Source organism: Orcinus orca, chromosome 2 (assembly GCF_937001465.1).
Source record: "Orcinus orca chromosome 2, mOrcOrc1.1, whole genome shotgun sequence".
NCBI lineage: Eukaryota > Metazoa > Chordata > Mammalia > Artiodactyla > Delphinidae > Orcinus > Orcinus orca.
Genome location: NC_064560.1, coordinates 58211197 through 58235960, shown reverse-complemented (window position 1 = coordinate 58235960; position 24764 = coordinate 58211197). Strand labels below are relative to the sequence as shown.

At 52.5% G+C, this 24764-nt stretch overlaps 1 protein-coding gene across 8 annotated transcripts in view; it reads right to left on the bottom strand.

The window, feature by feature from the left end:
* The window catches only part of CEMIP (cell migration inducing hyaluronidase 1), a 162791-nt gene that overhangs the window by 26485 nt on the left and 111542 nt on the right, over window positions 1–24764 (bottom strand). For all 8 annotated transcript variants that reach the window (XM_049704969.1, XM_049704976.1, XM_049704982.1 and 5 more), the window contains 6 exons: window positions 16387–16562; window positions 14114–14323; window positions 4797–5002; window positions 3958–4027; window positions 2792–2920; window positions 741–826 (listed from right to left, as the gene is read on the bottom strand). In XM_049704969.1, the coding sequence (XP_049560926.1) occupies window positions 741–826; window positions 2792–2920; window positions 3958–4027; window positions 4797–5002; window positions 14114–14323; window positions 16387–16562 (877 nt within the window). The remainder of the gene's footprint in view (window positions 1–740; window positions 827–2791; window positions 2921–3957; window positions 4028–4796; window positions 5003–14113; window positions 14324–16386; window positions 16563–24764) is intronic.

Sequence of the window (24764 nt, the reverse complement as noted above, 5' to 3'; positions counted from 1 at the left end):
TTTTCCCCAGGGTCCAGCCCCATGCATCCTACAGACATGTCACTGCTCTTGTTATCATCACCACTGGGGAACCCCGCCGCCCCAAGGAGGGGTCAAACCACAGAAGGAAGTTCAGACAGCCAGTCCCAAGCCTGGCATGTAATGCAGCCCTGTGGCCGGGAAGGGGAGTCTGAGGTGCCCAGCTCTCTACTCCCCTGGGGGTAACCTTGACCTGGTGCCTTTCCTGGGCTTCTACATCTTAGCCACCAAATGGAGCACTGAGCCTGGGTGCTCCTGATGTCTTCCATGTCATGTCTTCCATGGACATGATCATGCCATTGGTGTTACCCACTTTTGACAGAGACCAAGCACTTGGTCTCCTTAAAGGGTACTGATTTTCCTAGCTACCTTGAGGTTTTGACAGCATCTCTTAAAAGCAGCTCCTGGCCTTGGGCTGAGCTCCAGATGTACCTATAGGTACAACCTGAATGTTCCTATTAAATTGATAGCGAAATTCCTCCCTTCTTTTCTCTTCACCTTTTTATCCTGGTCCAACCTGCTGGGGCCCTGGCCAGTCCTGTCAACTTATCAAAAAGCAGGTATTGGATTTTGCTGATTATTTTAGAAACCTCTCGGAATTTTTTTCCCTTCAGCTGGTGAAGCCTCAGCCCTGACTCAGATTTGGCCCTGCTCGATGTTCACCATGGTACCCCCAGCAACGAGCTCCATGTGCAGCACATAGAACGTGCCCATAGAATTACCTGGCGGAGATAATGGAGAGGAAGGGCCGCTTGTCCTTGGCAGAGGCCTGGGTAGTTTTGACCCCGTTGTCTATGATCATGCCAGCCTGGGGAGAGGGGACATTCAGGGACACATGAGCTCGGACAGCAGATTGCAGGCATCTTCTCACACCCAGCCTCACTGCGTACTCTTGAATGCTCCAGTGAAACCAGCTTCACTCTCAGGACGCATTAATAGAAGTAGGGGGTCTGCAACGAGGGAGGTGAAGAACCTGCATTGCTCTGCATTGCTCAAGTCAAATCTGGAATAAGGTGTCCTCTTGGAGGTGCAGATGAGGACCCTGAGGTTTAGAGGGGTTAAGTATCTTGTCCAAGGCCACACAGCGAAGTCTATGCCCCAAACTCACACTGCATTGGGCAGTTATAAGCCCAGGCCCCAAATTGAGGATGACAGATATGATTTCTTGGGAAATGTGTCTGCAGCGATGCAAAGAAGATGCCGAACTTAAGTCCCGTCTTTACCTTGGGGCAGGGGTCTGGGAGCCTTCCCCAGTCTTGTCTTGGCTGTCGCCTGACCCAAGGAAAGAACCTCGCTTTCTTATTTGGCTCCAAAGGTGTCCACTTTGTCAGCCATGGGTGAGTGGGAGTGAGGCTGCCCAGTGAGGCCCCGTTCAGTCCACCTTCAGGGCTGGATTCCCTTGGCCTCCCTATCTCTTCTTTACAGAACTGGAGGACACTGGCTATTGTGATCTTCAACTGACTTCTAATTAAGCAGTGGTGATGGGAGTCAAGAGAAGTGGGACTTGATTCCCGGTTGTTCTCTCATGAGCTAGGACCTTGGGTAAATCTCGGGCCTCAGTTGCAGTCTGTGTAAGATGGGATGATAACACTGAGTTCCTGCTGTGAGGACCAAATAAGAGAAGCCACGTGAAGAGTCTGGGAGCAGGACCCTCTCACGGTGGCACGGAGTCAGGGCTCACCAGGTGTGAACACCACGCGCGGGGCTCCTCCTTGGCTCGGAACCCATCCGGAATCCAGGCAGCGGAATCCATCCGGCTCGAGGATCCTCTTTGCTCCTTTCCCACCCTGCCACCCCCGAGGGCCCCTCCCTCCATCTGTGGCCAGGAGTCCTTGCCTAGTTCCCTGTTGGAAACCATCCTCCCTCACGTGTTCCTCCCCTTTCCAACCTCTCCAAACATCCGGGTACTGCGTGGCCTACCTGCGGCTCATAGAAAGGCTTCTCAACGAAGGGATCTCGACAAGGAGTACCGCCCCCTGCTTCCCACAGCCCCCAGAGCCTCTGCACCTGCTCCGTATGGAGACGGCTCTCCCAGGCCCACCCCACCTCCTAGCTATATACACAGGTCTATTCTGAGATTACTTCTCATCTTCATGGGCTTCTCCCTAGTTGAGTCTCTTTGGTTTCGACCCTGAATGCATCCATTCTCCTCTAGGACCCTCTGTTTCTTCATCTGTACCACTAGGGAGCAGCCCAGAAGAACAGCCTTGACATTCGGGCCTCTACCTGCACACTGCCCCTGCGTCCCCAAGACCACCTCTGTCCCCAGCACGGCATTTCTGGTCTCAGCCTTGCTTCCCAGCTCCATTCCCACGTGCCCATGACTCTGGTCTGTCTGGATGCTGTCCTCAACTGGGGGCCCTTGACACACCTGAGAGCCCAGTCCCTTTCCCCAGCACCTCGCTTGGTGCTGGACACACAGAACTACTGATGAGCAAACGAAGATGACAGAAATGTCTGTTTTCCACCTGCCTCCCTAGCAATGCATGGATGGAGGACCCGCTTCCCAGAAAAAAAAAGCGACCAGAGGAGAGGATGCTAATGCTACCTTCATCTTCCTGCAGAACCAGGTCCTGACCTTCCCTAGCTCACAGATCAGGCCTGGCTTTTCGGAGTCACCCTTGCTCCCATCCCCACCAAGTGAACTGCGAAATCGAACTCAGGGGCCCAGCTCCGGGGCTGCCAGGAGGAGCTGTGGCTCTTCCGGCTCTAACCATGCGCAGGCCTGGGAAGAAGGACCAGTGGGTGGGCGGGGAGGCCCGGAAGGACTTACCCGGTAGTTGGAGTGTGCTCGGTTGTTAAGGAACTTTCCCAGTGGGATGTGCTCTGAATAACCTGGGGAGTACATTCCGGCCGAGGGGCCCGTCGGTACGTGGTGAAAAATGAACCAAAATCCAGTTTCCTGGTGGAGGAGGACATGGGGGGAAAGCCACAGAATTCAGCACCAGGGAGCTTCTTGTTGGGGTGACTGGATGGCCCAAACTAGGGGTGGGCCTAGCGCTATAACCCAAATGGCCCCAATGCCCATTCCCAGACACACCCGCGGGAAACAGCGAGAAGTTTGAAGCGAATATATTTTGGGGGGTGGGCGTCCATCCTGACTGTTAAAACCCTTCTGTGGTCCTACTGTATCTGTGGTCCTACTGTATCAGCCATGGGCGCCAAATGGCTGGATTTCAGAGTCACTGCCGGGGTTAATCTCCCCCTCCTGACACATAATGGGAGGATTGCCTGAGTGTCCTTGGCTTTACCCTTTCATTCTGCAGATATGGAAGCTGAGGCCCAGAGACGGCACCTGACCTGCTCCCCAGGAAGGTAAGCAGCATGAAGGGGTAGGTAAGGGCAGGGCTGTGTAGACAGAATACCGTTTGTATCCTGTGCATGTCCCTGCCTAACTTTCCTCCCCACCATAGTACAAACCTCATAGGGTTGACACAAGAATTAAATTATTGGAGCTTATGGGACATCCCTGGAAGTCCAGGGGTTAAGACTCCATGCTCTCAAAGCAGGGGCACAGGTTCAATCCCTGGATGGGGAACTAAGATCCCGCATGCTGCGTGGCATGGCCAAAAATAAATAAATAAATGAGCTTGTGCACACACCACACACAAAAAATAAAGTGTGAAAAATATAATTTAAAAATTTGAGCTTAGAACACGGATGTGCCAGGCATCTAATAAGGCTACTGATTACTCATTAGCTATGATCACCAGTGTGACGAAGTAATCAGTAATGCTACTGATATTACTCATTAGCTATGATCACCAGTGTGACGAAAGGCCAGAGTCCATCTGCCTCCCAAGCTGGCTCTCCCCTCTTCACGCTAAGCCTGACTGCATGGATACCTAGACTGGGGTCTCAGGGCACACATCTTTCAGGGTTGGCCCCGGCCGTCTCCTCTCCCCCAGCCCCACCCAAAAAAGGGATGTTTCTGCTCACCTCGGATCCCGCAGCAGCACAGTTTATGAGGTTGTTGTTGGGATTGGCCATCCAGAAGGTGGACACAGCACTGTGGGTGGGGGGCAGAGATTGAATGGCGTCAGACAGAGGGCTACTGGCTCCCACCTTGCTGCCTGGGGCGGAGGGGTGGCCCATGTCGGGGACTCTAACGTTGCTTTGATGAGCCTCTTATCAGTGATTTGAGATGCCCTTGATTTGCTCATCTGAAACCCAGTTTTCTCATTAAACTGGGGTGCATTTATGCCTTTAACACGTTCAGAATTTGAACGGGGCATGGCTCTTGAAGGTATAAGCACGTTTGTGGGTTATCTGAGATGGACCCTAGAAGAAATATAAGTCAGGAGAACCTAGAAAAATGGCTGTCTCTGAGGGAGAGGCCCTGGACTCAGAAGGTTGACTGGACGGGAAGCTCTCCCTCTCTTGCTCTCTCTCTCTCTCTCTCTCTGTCTCTGACTCTCTCATGTCAAGAAACAGACCAGTGCAGCTGGTGCCCACGTGTACACGCTGTGGGCTCCGAGGTGGCAGCCCGCTTCCTCTCCTCAAAGGAGCACCGTGTGGCCTCAGGGAAAGCCCGAGGATGAGAACAGTGGTTCTCTTTGGCCAAAAACGATGGCTGTGAGGCACGCTGAGCAGGGAGAAGTCGAAAACACACTCCTGCCCTCTGTCTGAGCAGCTGAGAGCCTTGGGTGGTCAAGGGCTGTGAGGTCTAAGCCGCTCGGGAACCCAAGAGTGAGAAGTCAGACACAGGGCTGGGAAGTCGTGTGAGCACGTGCACACGGGCCCAGCGCGGGGCAGGGCAGGGAAAGGGAGGTGCTTACTTGCAGTCCTGCCTGGGCTTGGGGATGTACCCCGGGTAGGAGTCTTCTGTGATCATCTTGCACATCTTGCTGTCACGGTCGGAGGGGAGGAGGGTTCCAGACTTGACAAGGAGGCCGAGGCAGTGCTCAAAGGTGTTGCGTTCCTCTGGCCCATCTTCCGTGAAGAAGCAGTGGCCCAAAGAATTATAGCCCACAACGTCCTTGACCTGCAGGGGGCAAGACAGAGCGACAGTTCGCCCAGCGCCATTACTCATGTGCTCATTCAGCCACTCAACAAACATCAAACAACCTAAGCCAGGCACCGGGCTCTGAGAGGGGATCTGGGGGTTTGGAGGTGGACCTGACATGGGTACGACAGAGCCGTGACTTTGAAGTCCTTTCCAGCTGGAGGTGTTGCAGCTGAGCCTTCATGGGGTGGGGAGAAGAACAAACTGCTAGGGGTGGGCCCGACTGGAGACCGGGGACGAGGCCTTGGGAGCCTAATCTGGTGAGGACACGGCGAGTACACTGCTCACGAGGACTTCATGTGGAGGTCCCACCAGAAAGGGGGGTAGGGAGAGCTCCGTCTGAGCCAGGCCAGGGGGGCTTCTTAGTAAGGCTGGTTCCTCACTGTGCCCTCTCCCGTGGAGGCAAGCCAGCTTTGAAGCCTGCAACCACAACAAGCCACACTTGCAGAAAACCAGAAAATGCTGCAAACTCCAGCTCTTCAATATTCTTCTTGGAATCACAGTCAGTGGGCCAAGTGGAGAAACCACTTGAAGGCATGGAGAGACGCGGAGTACGGTCTTAGCTGTGCCCACAAGCATCACAGGCTCTCAGACAAGTCTGCCAACCTCTCGCCAACACACTTTCCCCACCACACAATGGAGGAGTCCAAGTCCAGGATCTCCGAGGCCCCTTCTGGGTCTGAATGTCTATGAACTCATCAATCTGAGAACGAGAAGGTGGGTAGAGGGCCTCTGGCCTGAGCCCTAGCTCCCTTTCTCAAGCAGGGCTCTGTTCACGAGCAACCCTGACAAACGGGCATCGTGCTTCACTTGAACACCCCGTAGGTGAGATGCACGCTACCGCCCAAGGTGCCCTGTCCACAGCGGGGCATGAGGATGGTGAGAAACACCATCTGAGATCTTCCATCCTCATGCCCACCCCCGGGGTCCTGACTGCCCAGTGATGTCCCCCAACCAGGGAAGCTGCTGCTCCCCTATGACACCATTCTACCCACACCTAGTAAGTACCCACTGCTGCACCAGGCCCTGAGAAATTCACACATCATCCCCAAACCACTCCCTTGTCGGCACTGTTACCATTTCGAGGGGCGTCCTGTACATCGTAGGAAGTTTAGCAACATCCCTCGTCCCCTACCCACTAGATGCCAGCAGGACCTTCCCAGCTGTGACAACCAAAAACGTCTCCAGGCATTCATTGCCAAGTATTCCATTGGGGAAGGGAGGTGAAAAAATTGTCCCTGAGAAGCACTAATCGAGGTAAACACCCCAATTCCCTCCAGAGCCTTTTCTATGGCAAATCTTACCTACTCCCCAACTCCCAGGCAGACATGTTCTAGAAGCATCCAGAACTAGGACCCTTTATGCCCAGCGCTGGCCGGGGCTCTTAGATCTTTTAATCTTGCTGAAATCTTACATAATCCTGTACTAATTTTTTTCAGAGATGAGGAAAGTGAGACTCAGAAAGGTTGAGTGATTTGCCCAAGGTCACAAAACCCACATGTGCAAAGCCAGGGTTGGAACCCCAGTTTTCTTTTTTTTGTTTTTGTTTTTTTTTTGCAGTACGCGGGCCTCTCACTGCTGTGGCCTCTCCCGTTGCGGAGCACAGGCTCCGGACGCGCAGGCTCAGCGGCCATGGCTCACGGGCCCAGCCGCTCCGCGGCATGTGGGATCCTCCCGGACCGGGGCACGAAGCCGCGTCCCCTGCATCGGCAGGCGGACTCTCAACCACTGCGCCACCAGGGAAGCCCCCTGGAATCCCAGTTTTCTGACTGTGTCCATTCACCCATGAGGACGGAGCACGGGCACAACTGCCCTATTCCAGGCAAGCTCTTTGTTTTCTCAAACAAGGGTCGCCTCCTTAATCTTTGGTAATAGGCAAGGGCGTGATCTTGAATGCTACTCAGTGCACCAATAAGCATTTTAGTCAATACCAAGGTCATGCAATGGGACTGCTTCCTTTCCTCCTAGTGAGCTAGGAAAGTTTGTTGCAAATCGCCTGGAAAGACAAGCATGGGAGGAACAGGCAAGAAAAACGTGGGCTGCTCGTGCTGGCAGGGACATCGAGAGCAAGTTCAATGCCTTCGCGTTACAGAGGAGGACACTCAGGCCCAGAGGAGGGACATGGAACAGTGTTCAGACCCGGGCCCGTAGCTCCTTTTAAATCCTAGGCACCCAGGTGCCCACCGTCTGGATCACACTTTGGGTGTCCTCTTTGAATGCAAGTGAATAATGAATTGGGTACATTCTTATTCTAACAAATGCCTGAATAAGAAATTCCCTCCAGGCCCCTTGAGGTGTGCTCTGGAGAGAAAAAGCCTTTCGGAAAGGAATAAAAATAACTACTGTTTACTGTGAAATGTTTTACATATATTATCTCATTTAATCCTTATCGAAACTACTATTCCCTTTCTACTGATAGCACCGAGACTTAGAAAGCTGCCCGAGTCACTTCTCTTGCAAGGACGGATTGAAACTTGCTTCTCCATCTGTCTGATCCAAAACCTGTGTCCTAATCAATTCTCAACAGCACCAGAAAAGAAACCTCCCATCTTGTGTTGCATTTCTTGCTTCTCATTAGTAGTGGGGTGAGGTGGCATATAGAGTCCAGAGAGAAGCATGATAAGGTCGAAGAAAGCCCTGGGCTGGGAGTAGAAGACACAAGTTCAAGTTCATCACAAACTTGTGCTGTCATTTGCCTGAGTGTCCTTAGGGGGACTTCTGAAATCCCTTCCAGCTCTGACACTGTACGATTGTTCTTCCTTAGAACATTTCCCAGAATTAGATACTTAAACTGTGACATAGCTTGAGATGGACAGACAGGGATGACAGACAGATAGGCAGATAGTAAGTAGCTGGATGAACAGACACATACGTATGGACTTACGGGTGCCCACTGTATCCCCATGCATGCTATCCAGAAGCAGTGTGTAAGCTCCCTGCCATTCTCTTGCACAAACTGTATTTTCCCTTTGTCCTTCTGGACATATTCCCTTATGACTGACAATCATGAAAACGATTCCTGAGAGCTGTTTTAAGTCTTCAGCTGTTGTTAGGTGGAGTCTAGGCATGACATTGTGAAGGATGAAACTCCCCAGCTCTCAGGAACTGCTTCAATTAGGGTGACCATTTAGTTTATTGTCTGAACCAGGACATTATCGAGAGGGAAAGGGGGTACCGTTAGTCATTAATCTGGGATAGCAGGCGTAAAATGGAACTGTTCTTTGCAAATCAGGGCATAGAGTCACCCCAAGTGATGACTTCCCCCTGAAACCTGTACACAGTACGAACAAGAAATTACTGTTAAAAACAAATACACACAGAAATGAACTGTATGTCTGATTCTGCCTTCTAGGGTGGGTATGATATAATTCATCTTAGTGAAAAACCTGGCTACAAATAGGATCCTATTAAAAGAAAGACTGTAATTTCTGAGCTTCTGCTGTTTACTTTTCTTTTCTATTTTTCTTTTCTTTTTTTTTCTTGAGCTGCTAAAGAAAAGAGCCTTGGAGTAGGTGGTAATTTGCTTTGCAGGGTGTGTTAATGAGTTTCTGAATATGCAAATAGAAGCTGGGAAAGGAAACGGAGAACCCAATCACTCTGCCTAATAAGGAGAAGAATGTGTTTTTTGTTGTTGTTTTGCCCCGCTGTGTGGCATGTGGGATCTTAGTTCCCCAACCAGGGATCTAACTCGTGCGCAGAGTCCTAGTCACTGGACTGCCAGGGAAGTCCCTAGAATGAGTTTTTAAGGCGGCCCAGGAGCAGTGGGGGAGGAGAAGGAAGGACCCCCACAGCCAGGTGGAGGGGAGGGGAGGAGAGGGTTTAAGAAGAGGGACCTGTTTCTCCATTTCCAGTTGATTTCTGTGCTGACCTATGATGCACCCCTACCTCCTTCCCATCTCTTTCCCACTCTGCCAGCGGAAGCCCTGGCCAGTGAAACTTTGTGGGGAAACAAGCCCAGGAGTCTGGGTTCCTCATTTGGGCTCAGGAGGGAAGGAGAGATGAGAGCATCTCATGAAGCAAGAAATGAGTGAGACCGAATTCAAGAAACTGGAAAAAGGGGAAACCAGGGAAAACAGAAGCCTCGCCCACAATCCCCAAAGCTCTGAGACTGGGACAGAGGGCACTGAGTTTCCCACCAAAGAGGTAAAGGAGCTCCAGTCCTCTTTAGTGGAAAGCCAAAGGGAAGGTGTCTCCCTGAGGCTGGAGGGCTTGAGGACTGGCTGCAATCCATGTAGGGCGCCCCCTGCATAGTCAATGTGGCAGCCTGTTGAGGACATCCCGGTTGCTACTGGAGGACATCCTGGCCTGCTACTGGAGGTAACACATCTGGAGCAGGGAATGAGGTGAGAAAGAAAGACAGGACATGTTTACTTCTCCCATCCACTCTGCCGTAAAAAAGGAAAAGAGGAGAAAACAGACAGAATCCGTACCGGAGTCTTTTTTACCTTTCTCAAGAGAACTGGAATGGATTCATTGTCTTCCAGGAAGGAACACTTAGGTGACCCCCGTGCCCTGCCTCAGAGCTCAGAAACACACAGTAAGATGTAGCGTGAGCCCATCTTACACCCACAGCTGTCCACCCCGCAGATAATGTGCAGTAGCCCCTTCCTTTGAAGGCAGCCTTTGCCCCCCATCTGCCAGCATCCCGGAGCTTTGGTGCAAACCCCCCCAGTTTCAAGAAGGACACCGTCAACAGTGTCAGTATCAGGAAAGGCATTTCCCAGGCTCTGCTCTGTGGAACACTAACTCTGTGAAAGGCAAAGGTTGTGTGAATAAAGGGCTCTGCGGTGAAATGAGTTTTGACATTGCTAGGATCACTGGCATTAAATGCATTTTCACTGCAAGCCTGACAATGCCAGCATGCACGGTGAATCCCTAAAATGGGGAGGAAAGACACATGCTCAGTGTTTGCCAAGGTCATTTAATTATTGGGTTGACTCTGTGTGCTGGGAGGGATACCTACCCACTATCTCACGGAACCAGTGAGGTTTACACAGAACACAGGGAAAGAGGCACAGTGACAGTACTATCTAATATCATTGCTAAGTATGTCACATGCATTATCTGCTTTCAGCTTCCCCCAAAGCCTTTGAGATGGGTTCTATCATCACCCTCACTTTACACAGGAGGACACTGAAGCTCAGAAAGTATCCATCAGTCAAGTTCACACTGGCAGGATTAGAACACAGGTTGCTACGACTCTATCCTTTTAAGCTCGCTAGTTGACGGCGATCACTGTCACCATGGGAAAGGGTAAGAGTCGGATGAGGAGGGAGCAGGGGGCAGTGGGCTTGCAGGGCAGGAGCTGAGCGCTAGTGTGTGGAGTTACATTACTGAGAGCCGTCACCAGGGCTCAGGGGAACAAAAGTTGCGAAGCCCACATTTTTGTTGGGTAATAGATGCTGGCAGAAATCTTAAGTTCAGATCACTCCTTCCAAAAGTTGGTGGTGAAGAAAGGGAAAGACCAAAGGTGGGCCGCCCCAGGAGGAGGTGGGGATGAGGGAAGCTGTTCTCTGAGGATGGAGGTACCAGTGCGTGTCTAGCAGTGGTGAGGTGGGGCAGCACCTCCCAGCTGGGCACACATAGGAACCCCTTTTTCCAACAAGCCAGTGACTGCCTGTCTGGGGTCTAGGGTACCTCCGGATTGGGGATGGCGTGAGGGAAAAGGCATTCACGATGTTACTGAGTGGCCTCTGCTCTCTAAATGAGAAAACAGTCTTTGTCCGCTGTTGGCCTCCTTTCATCCCATCAGCTAAAAACATCTTTCTAAACATAGCCGTGGGTAAATCCTTAGAGCCAAAACAAAGGAAGCAAATGTGAAATCCTGGTGGAGGGAGTGCAGCTCCCAAGGCAGCCTTTCTGAACCTGGAACTGTCTGCCCCAGTGACGGAGCCTTTACAGGGTGAGGTGCTAGTCCATAAAACCCCAACTCCCGTCCAGGGGTGCGGCTCGCAGAGAAAGGCACAGAACGCCCTCCGTCATCCTGCTGCCTCTTTGGCTCAGAGACGTAGAGGCCCGTACGTCGTCGAGATTCTAAGCCATGGCCGTTTGGTTTCCCCTTGATTCAGGCCACAGAGACCTGCAAGCTCCAAGTCCTAAGCACAGCTTGGCCGCCGAGCGCGGGCCTGAGCGGAGTGTGGCCGGAGCCCCGCGTGGCCATCGAGATAAGGCTGCGCTGGCGCCTCGGCAAGGCCTGTGCAAAGCACCTGGGCCACCTGGCGTCTGGACGACACCCAGGGAGCTGAGGGATGCGCCCTCCCCATCAGGTGACTGGCATCCCTGGCGGCCAGACAGGAGGAAGGCTTTGGTAGGCGGGGTCTTCGGGTCCCGAGTTGTCCAAAGCTCTGGCTCCAAAAATCTATCTCTGCCGTGGGTGCAACTCACCCACCTGGCTGTTCCGGAGGTACCAGTTCCCATGGCCGCTCCTCGCCCCCTGCCTTCCATGCCCCCCACTCCGCTCTCCGTCCGTTGCCCATATCCATGAACTTGGACGCCTGGCCTGTGCTAACTTTCCCCACCTCTCCCCAGCCTGCATGTGCACAGAGATGCTCCCTTGCAGCGCTGCCCTGATGAGGGCCCTCTGGCTCCACCCCCGGCACTTTTCTTGCCCTGCCTCCCCCTACATGAGCCCGTGAGACCTGGGATCACTGCTCAGAGGAAGGTCTGTATTACTAAGATGGCCCAAAGTATCGCATCTATAGTTTCTAACCGAACAGCCATGGGGGACTGCCATCCTGTTCTGCACAGCACATAAGAGGAAACTGAAGACCTACGTGACTAAATAGCTTGCCCGAGATCATCACACAGCAAGTGGGTGGGAAAGCACAGCCGTATGTCCACAGAGCAAGTATGTGTGTGTGTGTGCGTGTGCGTGTGTGTGTGCGCACGTATGTGACTGCCCAGAGGTTCAGAACAGCTTCCCCTCAAATCAACCCGGATCTGGAGTTACAGACTTCTTGTAATCTTCATATTTTTCTCTCGAGGAACATTAGACATAGTCGAACTTAAGTTAAACTTAAGGACAAAACTTTAGAACAAGTGCTTAAAGCAGGTCAAGCTCCTAAGGCTCAGTCCTGGGATGTTTCCTCACCAACTCTACGCTCTTCTTTTCGGCACGTGTTCTCAGCTCAGTCTCCAACTGCCTTCCGTGCATTCACTCGGCACACCGCACGAGCGAACGGGACCACCAGACGCCTGCTTCCAGGGCCCAACCTGGGCCAGGCCCCTCGGCGCGGCGTGTCCGTGTCCTTTGCTCCCCATCTTACAGAAGAGGAAACAGAGGCATGGAGACCACCTGACCCAGGTCACACAGCTAGGAAGTGGCAGCCAGATGGGAACCCACAGTGTCTGGCTCCAGAGCCCAAGTTCATCCTGTGTCTTCTACTGCATCCCTAACCTTCCGAATTTATTCGAAATCGTGTTATCTTTCTGCTTTTGCCAGAAAACATCTTCCTTTGCCTCTTTCTTGGACCCGAAAAATAATCCCATGTCTCCCAGCAACTACTCCAGCTGCAACCCTCTACCCCGCTGCTGGGGGAACCGGCCCTGGTTCCTAGCCAACATTTGCACGTGAGCCCAGCAGGCAGGGCACCGGGTCTTGGGTCTCCCTCGTGGCACTGGCCCCTCAAAGCCCTATGTGTTTGGTGTTATGTCCCCAACCTGATGGAGGAGGGAGCTGAGGTTGAGAGAAGGTAAGCGACTTGCCCGAGGTCCACAGCCCATGACCTGTGGACCAGGCCCTTCTAGACTGTGCCCCCAAACCAGTGCTCTCTTCTTTATACTCGGTGGGTTTTAAGTCAGAGCACTGAAAATACAGCGACAGCAGGCATTCCTTTGTAAGAGCACACTGAATAGACCTGAAAGTGGCTTCACCCACCACACACTGACAGGCTTCCTCATCTTCCTATCCCCGCATGCGTGGTGGGAAGCTCCTTATGTTTGGATTAAAGCAGGGGTCACAGACTCAAATGCCCACGGAGGCCAACAGGCAACGAGATGAGTGGCCCTGCCTGGGGCATTTACTGTACGGTACTAGGAAGTGGTGGGCATGGCGTAAACCAGAGAGCATAAGCCCAGCTTGGTGGGGTGCTACGACTTTGTCTGAATCCATTGTTGCCAGGCGGGAATGTGGGTCTCGTGTTGCCAATTCCAACTACTTTTCAAGAGAAGCCAAGAATCCAGATTTTTTGTGAAATCTCTACATTTCTAAATGATGAAAACTAATTCAAATGGTTCTTGAAACACTTAAAGCAAGCAAAGCACGTCTGGCCACCAGGTTCAGTTTGCTGGGTGCCGTTTCGTGACATCCAGCTTAAAAGTTCATAGAGGATATGAGCTTAGTGCATTGAAAGAAAGTTCCACTTCGTGTAAAATTATCAAATGCTTCCCTAAACGTGACATAAACCAAACCAAACACAAACTGGATTCAGCGTGCAGGGCATTTGGTAATGTCCAGCTTGAAAAATTTATGGAGGATATAAGTTGAATTCATTTAAAGAAGGATCACTTTAGTGTAAAAATGATCTGTGCAAATCAAGACAAGCCACATACACACACACACACACACACACACACACACAATTTACTAATGAAGGCGTTTCTCCCAGGAGTGCTTGCTCTGATGACACTTGGTTCAACAGAAGAAAAGGGAAAAGGGCCACTGCTGCCACTACCTCAAGCCTGTCAGGCAGATGCCACAGTACAGAGTCTTGGCGCGACCCCTGCCTTGTCTGCAGTTAACAGATTTGCTGTGGCACACAGTCATGGAATGATCCTTGGGGAAACCAAGGTGCAGCAAGAGCTAGACTCCCCGTGACCACTAATTGCTCACCCATCTCTGTAGCTTGGTGCCTTTGGCAAAGATACACCCCTATTTTCTCCTTCTTCTTTGGTCAGTGACCTGTTCTCAGTTGATACTGTTCTAAAATCTGAGCTCAACCCCCAATGGCCCTGGACCAAGTGACTAGATCTAAGCATACTGCCATTGCTAACGGTCCCTGGGCCCAGCAGCGAGCAGACCGGCATGCAGGGAAGGGATGAGAGGGTGAAGGGGCTCTGGATCCCTGGCCTCCCCGGGAAGGATGTGCTCACCAACAAGCCATTGGAGCCGTGGACAGTGACGCAGCGAGAGAACGTGTGGTGGATGGAGAGGTCCTTGACGTACGTGGGCGGGTCGTAGCCTCCCTTTTCATCCACATCGCCCACCAGGTGGAAGTGAATTGGGTACTGACCCACCAGCTGCTGGCCCATGTTCTTCAGCTCCACGCCCTCCAGGTGTGCGGCCTTGAACCCCAGTGCAAACTGGGAGAGGAGAGCCCAGAGTCAGAAGGAGTCCATGAGATGCTCCCTGATACCCCTCGCTGCTGCCCACACTCCAGAAATGCACACGTGTCTTCTTCAGTGTGCTTTGCTGATCCCCACCTCGGGTACTCAGTGAATCAAAGACATTCTCCGCAAATGGGTTAAGATGCCTGACTCTTCCCATCTCAAGGGAGACAGGCTGCTGCTAATGACACAGGAATGTTGCAGGGCAATGAACTGCTTGGAATCAAGAGGTGCAGTGGGATGGTGCAGCGGCTGGGGCTTGCCTCAACCCTCTTTTCCTGCCTCCTAAGCCACTGAGTGTTATGAGAAAGGGATAAGCCTGAGGTAATCCGGGGGAGACTGGCAAACAGCATGCCCTAGGACGGTTGGGGAATCCAGGACAGGCTGGACCTCGGGGCAGTAAGAGCCCGTGCTTGGTCCACCATCTGAGGCCCTCTCCTGGCTGTAAGAAGGGGATGCTGAGCTTGGGGTCTTTGTCAGTGTGAGTTGTGGGATGCTTCACATGCTCATGTCATAGTATACCCAGAGCCATTCCTACACATTCCAAAGGAACCACCTGATCACACTCAGTGTCTACACTCCAGGAGCTCACCAGAAAAGCACAGTTCAAAAATGACTCCTGTCCCAAGCTGAGTTCAGCTAACTTCTACTAGAGAAGGATGACTTAAGGACAGGCTAACCATGCCTTCCAAAAATAGGTGTCAGCTGGAATGTCAACTCCAGTAGTGGCTGCCCTGAGAGCTGTGTTAAGAATGATTCTGAGGCCTAGTTTGGGCAAAGTGGGAAGGAGTGCTCTGATCACTTAGGGATTACTCTCAACATGGGAAATGGGGTTGCAGCAGCTTGCGTAACATAAACCTGCTATTTCTGCTTAGTCTCCCTAAAGAGTTTCTCAGCTAAAGATTATACCACCACCTCTGTCCCCATCTCATCCCTTGAAACTGACTGGAAATACAGAGAAGTGTTTTTGGAGGTTGCAATGACTGGGAAGCACTGCTAGCATTTAATGAGCAGGGGCCAGGAATGCTAGAAATCTTATATTAGGCCCGTATGACAGAAAAAATGGTCTTACCTATGCCAGTAGGGCCCCCATTATGAACTCTGTAAGTTTCACTCAATTATTCCTTTCAGTTAGATTACCAGAAAGTCTCATCCTTAAAGCATATGATTTTAACTTCTAAAGAACTGTCTTTACAGAACACCAAGGTAATATTGTTATTCTACCAGCTTTAATCTCAAATCATTGGAAGCAATGACCTCGTGAAGAACATTGGGGTGTCATCTGATATTTAACATGCCAGATAAAGGCACCTCACAGAGAGATGCAAAAGGAATTCCTCTTTGAGTTGAATGCTAGGAAAACATGAGCTCCAACGAATTGGTACCATTTTCCTTCACTGCGCAATGAGAACTCTGCAGCTCATCATATCTGTCTTGGTCTTGAGTCTCCACCAGGAAACTCACAGGTAAATGTAACGCTAGAACTTCTAGTTCTTCTCCCCTGTTTATCATCTTCTCTGGTTTTGGTTTTTGTTTTTTTCTTTGGCCGGGCCGTGAAACATGCGGGATCCTAGCTCCCCAACCAGGGATCGAACCCACGTCCCTTGTGGTGGGAGCACAGAGTCTTAACCACTGGACCGCCAGGAAAGTCCCCATCTTATCTGTATTTTAATGGATCTATTGCAAATGCAAGTTTTTGTGAGTTAAATGCCCGTTCTTTTAGGAAGTGGCCAGGTTTAACAATGAAGAAAGGGAACGAAAGCTATGATTGAAAGTTGAAAATCAGGAAGGCAGTGTGACACGTGCCATGTGACTGCAGGGTAAGAGACGTTCCTCTGTCATCTCTCTTGTTCCCAAGTATGGACAGATGGAATTGCACACAGAGGGATAAGACCCCTCCAATTTCCAGAAAGGTACCCTTCCCTTGCTCCTACCTTTTGCCCCTCCATCCCCTTCCCTACCTAGAATCCCTGCCTATAGGCTGGCATCGCTGGAATCCTCCTAGTTGGGTTGATGGCCTCAGCCAGGCAGACTCATACCTTGATGTGGCCCCCAAAGGTGTCGAAGTCAAAGAAGTTGCAGATGTGGTTGCTGTAGGGGTAGCATTCATCCTCCATCTCCCCCATCACCACGATATTCCGGCTCAGGAGCCCAACCTCGGCCCGCATGTCCACACCATCTACCTCCTCCCCAATGTGCAGGTACCTTGGTTTCCCTAGGGCAGAAAGGAGGGAAAGTGGGAAATCAGAGGGACTGCGTGTGCCCACTGTCTTCCAGGGCCCTGCCAGGTGCTTCCGCTGCTTACATGGTGCATGGTGGTCCCCGCGGCCCCGAGTCCCATTTTATAGAAGAACGAAGTCCAGGGAGGTGAAATGACTTGCCTGAGTGAAGAGGCAGGATTCACAGCCATGCATGCTTATGTCTGAAGCCCATGGCAAAAATGACTGTTTCTCCCTCCATTTCTGTCCCCTCTTCTTGCTTGTCCGTACTAGAATCTTCTATTTTAGCTAGACACAAGGCTCCCCGGGACAGCCACATTTCCCAGCCTCCCTGCAGGTCAGTGTGGTCACAGGATAGCAGGAGTGTGTGCACCCTTCAGGTCGCTCCTACTCTACCATAGGGCTGGGATATGGACGCTGTTGGTGGGCCAGCCTCGCCCATGTGGGTGTGAACACACCCTGGAGATGGCAGAGCAACGTGAGAGAAGAAACCCAGTCTCTGGATGATCCCACAGAGCTCACGCCCTGGACCGCCTACCCGTTGGGAGTCTTACAGACACAAAACAAACCCTCTCTTGAGAGCGAATGCTTTAAAGCAGTGCAGATCCATATTCTGCTGAAGTCGGCAAATCTACATTCTCCTCAACCTCCTGTAGAGTGTGTGTCTACAACTGAATTTTCTAGAAAGAACTAGATTGGAGCTTCTGTGTCCAGCACTGCCGGGCTCTGGATGCCACTATGGTAGCATATAGAACAATGAAAGAGAGCTTGCACCCCACTCTGTGTTGACCTCACCACGCCCTCCCTCCCTCTCGCTGGCCTTGGAGGAGAGGATGCTCTCTCTCTCGTACCACTGACCTCAGCCCCAGCCCCTCCCATAAGCTCAAGAGCCTTGAATCCAATAGCCCTCCCCTTCTAGTAGCTTCATTTCATCCCTCACTTGGGTTCATGTTCTGTTTTGAGACTCGTCTAGGCCTTCCTATCTTTATTTTTTCTTGATGTTATAATTTTTCTGGAAGTTTTTTTTATTGGAGTATAGCTGCTTTACAATTAGGCCTTCCTATCTTTAAAAGCTAACAATCATGGGCTTCCCTGGTGGCGCAGTGGTTGAGAGTCCGCCTGCCAATGCAGGGGACATGGGTTCGTGCCCCGGTCCGGGAGGATCCCACATGCCGCGCAGCGGCTGGGCCCGTGAGCCGTGGCCGCTGAGCCTGCGCGTCCGGAGCCTGTGCTCCGCAGCGGGAGAGGCCACAACAGTGAGAGGCCCGCGTACCGCAAAAAAAAAAAAGAAAGGTGCAGGGTGACAGGAGTTTGGAACTTTGGAACTGTCTTTGATCATCACCTCCACAACAATCCCAAACTCTTCTCTGGAATAAAGAGACCTCAGGCTGCCTCTAGATTCACCTGGTCCCTGAGAATGCTGACCTGCCTGGTAGGTGCTTTCTCTTCTTTTTGATGATGTAATTGTAGAGACAGCAACAACCTCTCATGTCGATTCGCAGCCTGAACCACTGGGCTTTCACTTGACTTGAGCAACAAGGCACGGCTCAGCCCCGTGACACCACTGGTGCCCACGTGCAAAGGCTGTGGTTATAAAAGCCCTGAGCAGCACCCACTGATGGTGACCTCACCCTGCTCTCTCATCCCCAGGGAGCGCTGGCTTCCCTGCCCACCCCTTCACCCAGCTTACATCCCGTGGGTGGCTCTGCAGCCTTTTAAAGGATGTTTGTTGTTCTGGAATTCTGCAGACTCAGGGAGATGGTGGTTTCTTTGAAGCATCTCAGTTTAAGATGTGAGACGGGTGCACGGCAAAGCTGAGAAAATATTCCCTTTGGAATCGGTATTTGCCTCCTCTGGCTGTTGTAACAACTTACCACAAACTCAGTGGCTTAAAACAACAGAAATTTCTATTCTGATAGTCCTGGAGGTCAGAAGTCCAAAATCCGTTTCACTGGGTCAGCAGTCAGGGAGTTGCCAGGGCTGGTCCCGTCAGGGGCTCAGGGGAGAACCAGTTCCTGGCCTTTTGCAGACCCTTGCAGCTGCCAGCACTCCTCGGCTGGTGGCCCCTTCCTCCAATCTGCTATGTCATCACATCTGACTCTGACCCTCCTGTACCCCTCCTTTTAAGGACCCTTTTTTTTTTTTTTTTTTGTGGTACGCGGGCCTCTCACTGTTGTGGCCTCTCCCATTGCGGAGCACAGGCTCCGGACGCGCAGGCTCAGCGGCCATGGCTCACGGGCCCAGCCGCTCCGCGGCATGTGGGATCCTCCCGGACCGGGGCACGAACCCGTGTCCCCTGCATCGGCAGGCGGACTCTCAACCACTGCGCCACCAGGGAAGCATAAGGACCGTTTTGATTCCACTGAACCCACCCAGATAGTCCGGGTTCACCCCCCATCTCGTGAGCCTTAATCACATCTGCAAAGTCCCTTTTGCCACATAAGGTAACACATTCCCAGTTGCCAAAGATTAGCACGTGGACACCTTTGAGGGCTGTTAGTCTATAACAGAGTCCCTCTTTTAAAAAGTCTCAGGTAATTAAAAAAAATTAACTTTTCAAAGAGTCTATTTACTGGAATTTACTGTTATCCCCTGAGCCGAAGGTCTGTGTCCGCTGTCAAAGGGATGCCATGGATAGGTGGCTGTCAGGCCTTAAGTCTCATTCAGGGTCCTGACATCAACCAGTGGAAAGAGTTTAAAACAAGTTAGTGCTGCAGAATAGCGGTGCCTCATCCTCCAGCACATCCCACTGTGGCTTCTGGTTTGGGTCACAGGGCCATGAGTCTGTCCAGTTTTAAGGTCCAGAAGCAGAGTCCCCTCTAGCACCCATGCAGGAGCCTCTCTCCCACCCCTGGCTCGTCCTCTGCCCATCGGCTCTGGGGCCTTTACACAGCCAGTTACGAGGCCCTCGGGTTGGGGGGAGGTTAGGGTCTTCTGCAAAAAGAGCTTTGCCCTGGGTTCTGAGTGACCCCAGCACCCAGAGCAGCGTCTGATGCTGATAAGGAAAGAGACTCCCACGCGTGCCAGCTCTGAACACCCAAGGTCCAGCGACTGACACACTGAGCATCGATCATAACTGCATCTAAGGATAGACAGTCAGACCCGGAAGGACCCAGAATGGCTTTCTGCCGTCACTTAGGCCAGCTCGCTAACTTCACATTTGAGGAAACGGAAGGCAGACGGTGCTCAGGGCCGGCCTGGTGGAGACAGGGCGAGGATGGGGGGACGCGGCCCCCAGGAAGGGATGCCCTTTCAAGCCCTTACGACTGGTGCTGGGGATACTTTCTCTTCACCACCAGGCTCTGGCTCTGGGACCCAGTGAGTGCCGTGGGCCTGGACCTTCGCCATAAGCACCTGAAACGTGACACCTGTCTTTCCAGCACCTCTTTACTCTCCGTGGACCCTTGACTCTGACTTCGAGGGCTGAGCATGTCACCTGCGTCCAGGCAGCAGTGATCTCTCATGCCAGCCACTGGGGGTGCACTGCCTTCCCTCTCTCTCGGGGAGGACCTGCCGCCAGGGGGTAGTCAGCAGGCGGCCTCCAGCTCAGGAGCTCCTGTGTCTGCTCCAAGGTCATGCTCTGCTTGGGTTCCTCCCAGTGACTAAAGCACAGCCGAGGTCCTGGAGCCCGGCCGCTGCTTCCCCACGCAGGATCCCCTGATAGGCAGGCTGTGCTCGGAGGGCCCCCCCTTTCCCTAGTCTCCCGAACCACCCAGCTCAGAACACTCCCTGCAGGTAAGTGGGTCAGTAGAAATGGACCCTTCTTTTTTCCCAGAGCTGGGCATCTTTCCCCAAGTACTTGCAGGCTCCTGGTCTTCCGGGCCTCATGCCTCTGGGCACGGTGGACCCAGGCCTCTTCACTAGTGGACCCCCCAATGAACAGCTCTCCTGGCAACACCCAGAGAAACTTCCAAAGGCTTCCTCAACCGAGCAAAGCCACCCGGGACCGTTCTTGGGGTGCAGAAGCGAGCGCTGCCTGCCAGAGCCCTAGAGGCAGTTCAGAGGTGAACTTGCCAAAGCAAGTGATGGGGGCCTGAGGGTCTGGTCCTGAGAGGCACAGCATAGAGCCTGCTTCCCAAAAGGACGTCCCCCCGAGCCCCGCCACCCAGGGCTCCGCACGTTACAGAAGAGGCTACAGGGAGCAACAAGCTCTGTCCTACCGGCCAGAGGCGCGGGAAAGGAGCTTCCCATGCAGCTCCGGGGGGCACAGAGCTGCCTAGCCGCCCGCAGGATGGACAGAGTAAAACCCAAATTCCTGTGGGCTTACCGGCCATCACTCCCACACGTCCCCTTCTGCTCCAGCCAGACCCGACCACCCATCATTCCCCGAGCAAGCTTCTGCTCGTTCACATCTCAGACCTTTTATCGAAGCTGCTGTCTCTAGCTGGGACAGCCTCCTCCATTCGTCCACGGAGCAAATCACCTTGTCCCTCAAGATCCAGCTCTGGTGGCTCCTTCTCAGTGAAGTCTTCCCCGACTAACCCTCAGCATTAGCCTTTGCATCTTGGGGTCTCCACGGTGCTTGGGGGAGCCAGGAAACCAGGCCAAGCTTCCCCATCTCTAGGCTATGCACCTCCAGATTTCCAACCATCCCTCAAAGTGTACGCGTTTCAGAGTTCAGGAGGCTCCTCTCAATTTGTCAGCATCCCCCCTGTAAAATACGGCGTCCAGGGACTTCCCTGGAGGTTCCAGTGTTTAAGACACTGAGCTTCCAATGCAGGGCGCGCGGGTTCGATCCCTGGTCGGGGACTAAAATCCCACATGCCGTGCGACGCGACCAAAAAAAAAAAAAAAAAAGGGGTGTCCAGGCAGGGTGCTGACCAGAGGCTTCTGTTCCTGTGGGTGGGAGGAGGGCCTTCCTCGGGGACCCAGTCTCAACACAACTGGAGAGGTGGGACAGATGCAGAGGACTGTGGCTCTGCAGCCAGACTGTCTGGGTGGGATTCTGACTCAGATCATAGCCGTGAGTCCCTGAACACATTATTTAAGCTCCTGAACTTCAGCCCCTTTATCTATAAAATGGAGATAACAATAGCACATATCTCGAAAGGTAGCTATGGCTGTGAAATGAGTTAATCCACGGAATGTGCCTGGAACAGCCCCGAGGGCATGGTAGGGGGCTAGTGTGACAGAAGTGACACATGCAGCTGTCCCCAAGTGAAGGCTGGAACCCAGGGCTCCCACCGCTAGCTTCATACCTGTAATGATGGGCATGGGAGATAACAGGTTCCACAGCTTTCTTTGTTCCACGGGGAAAAGCAGCCAGGGGGTAGGGCTGACTTCCAGGTAGATGGACAACTGTGCTGATTAGACTGCTGGGAGCAGACTCAGTAAGACGGATTGAGAACTGAAAGAATATTCCGGTCCCACCGCCTCCTTCCCCTACGTGGGGCTCCCTATCAGGATTTTACAAACCTTACCGCCAGTTTATCTGTCCCGCTGCTGCAGTTACAGCCCACTCCCAGGCCACTGTCCCAGGGAAGCTGTGCACCCCGCTTTCCCAGCATCCCACCCTGTCTGTGGAATTCTCCCACGCGGCCTTCACCCCTCCCTTCTGTCTCCAGGCTCTGATACAGGAAGGCCAACCAGGGGAAAGCAGACGCGGCCAAGCCAGATTTGTCCCGAATAATCCACAAGGGCCATGAGCACAGATGAGGGGTGGGGAAGGCATGGGATGCAGAAGGACTCTGCACAGTTGCCCCGCACAGGAATAAAACATCGACCCTTCCAAGTACTCATCCTACGACAGGCCCGGTTCCACAATCCGCCCTCTTCCGAGCCCTCTCTACAGGGCAAGCATGGCACTAAACACTCCGGAGTCGAGAAGGGGAAAACATCAAGGATCTTCCAGTGGGAGAAACAGACCCCTGTACGTGTGGCTCAGACCCAGCAGGGCCCAGGGTTTCTGCAGGAGGGGGCAGTGGGGTCTGCCCTTCTCAGACCACGAGGACAAGCCCAGAGGGACTTAGGCTGGAGGGTCCCAGAAAGGCAAATTTAAACTACAGAGCTCCCAGATCCCTCCTCCAGTCCAGTCATCTTTGAGAGAAGAAGTTGGGAACAGGGTCCCTCCTGGAGGAAGGATGAAGCAGAACACATCACCTTTGAGCCAGAGAGCTCTGAGTTTGAATCCTGGCTCAGATCGACCAAGTAGACTTGCTTGGTCTATACCAGCAGCCCTCACTAGAAAGTTCTGAGATGATGGAAATGCTCTAGTCCGTGTTGTCCGATATGGTAGCCACTAGCCACATGTGGCCAGTGAACTCTTGAAATCTGCGCTGCAGGACTGAGGAATGGAATTTTTATTAGTTTCAATTAAATTTATACAGCCCCATGTGGCTGCTGACTACCATATTGGAAAGCATGAGTCTAGACGTTTAATTTCCACGGACATCAGTTTCCTCATCTATGTCATGGAGAAAACAGTAGCACCCGCCTTGTCAGGTTGTCATGAGAGTGAGCAAGTCGGTTTACGTAAAGTGCTTTAGCATATCACGGGAAACTCAAACAATGTTAATACTAATTAGTAGTAGTACTTCAAAGTGTGTGATGGGGGGCTTATAAAACAAAGTGGGAAGTTGAGAATGAAAATAGGGTAGAAAATTGAGGGGATTTCTTTTTTCTTTTCTTTTTTTTTTTTTTTACTGACGAAGGATGTATTTATTTTAAACGATTACATAAGATTCAGCTTAAGAATCATAAGGAGGAGATTTCTAATTGCCATGTCGGGAGGTGTTGAAAATCACACTGTGGTTGGCAAAACCTTGAAATATTTTTTTAGATGATTCACACATTTTCATGACTTTGTTACCCCCATCTGTTTCTCGTCAGAAAATCGTTCTGCAAAAAGGCCTGTTTACTGGAATTTGGGGGCAGTGAGGAAGGAGGATCCAGGAGGGCTGTGTCCCTCTCTGCAGCCAGCCTGGGGAGGAGAACACGAAATGGTAATTGGATGGGGGGCACAGTTATGGAAAAGAACAAAGCAGGTGGAGTCCTTGCTCCGTGTCAGTGGGGGATGGAGGGCCAGAGAACGGGCTTGGAGCTGAAGAGGAGAAATGTAAGCCTCCCTAGGACAGCCAGACAAACAGAAAGACACACACGCCTCATAGACACCCCTCCCTGGGGCTTTTCCAACGATGTCCACCAGGAGGCACTGTTTTCATGTAAGCCCTAAAGCTTCTGAGCAAGATGGTCCACTCTGAGCCTAGTACCTTTAAGGAGGGAGGGGCTTGGCAGGGTGGGGGAGCTGCTGGAGATACAGACACAGGCAGTCCTAAACCAGGGGCGTTTGGAGGGTCCTGAGGGGGATGCATCATCTTCTCCACTTACCTTTCCCTCCCTTGGTACTCAGGGCCCAGAGCAGCCCCGTCTCACCCTCTGTCCAGCCTGCACAGCCCTCATGAAGCCCCTGGAACTGTTGGCCAAACATTGCCACCTGCAGCAACGCGCCATCATGCACACCCAAACCACGCCGTTGGGCGAGGCGGGGGTGCCCCAGGATCGCACGGCTTCCTCATTCTCAGGGTCACTCTTGGCACACACTGCTGCCCTATTAGGACTTGCTCAAGATGAAATTTCCCCTCCAGGCCTAGGGTGCTCAACAATGAGGTGCAGATGAGGGCCGGTGAGAACAAAGTGCCCCTCCCAGGGTGCCCCTCCTCCTACCTCCCTGCAGGCAAGGCCTTAAAGGCAAGCTTTCACCCTCCCAGAAGCCACAAGGGCAGCCCCAGCTCCATGGGTCACTTAGGCTAGGCCCGTGAGCCATGGCCGCTGAGCCTGCGCGTCCGGAGCCTGTGCTCCGCAACGGGAGAGGCCACAACAGTGAGAGGCCTGCGTACCGCAAAAAAAACCAAAACCAAAACCAAAACCAAAAAACAGTGAGCAGTGACATCCCCTCAAACGGTCTGAATGCCACTCCTGACAAGAGTCCCAGAGGACACCTGGCGTCCCAGAGGACACCTGGCATCCCAGAAGGCCTGTCCACATGTATTGTCCTCAGGAGACACAGAAGACACCCAGTGAAGACCCAAGGGTCCAACAATCACTAGGAATTGCTTCGCTTGGTGCTGTCCTGTAAGTGGGGGTCTAGGAAGTCTAATAAGCCATTGTACTCAGAAGAAAGCCCCAAGGTGCCATTTGGGGTCTCCGCTTCCTCCAGCCCCCCGTTTCCCTGTCAAGCTACCTGGGTCTTCTTCTGGAAT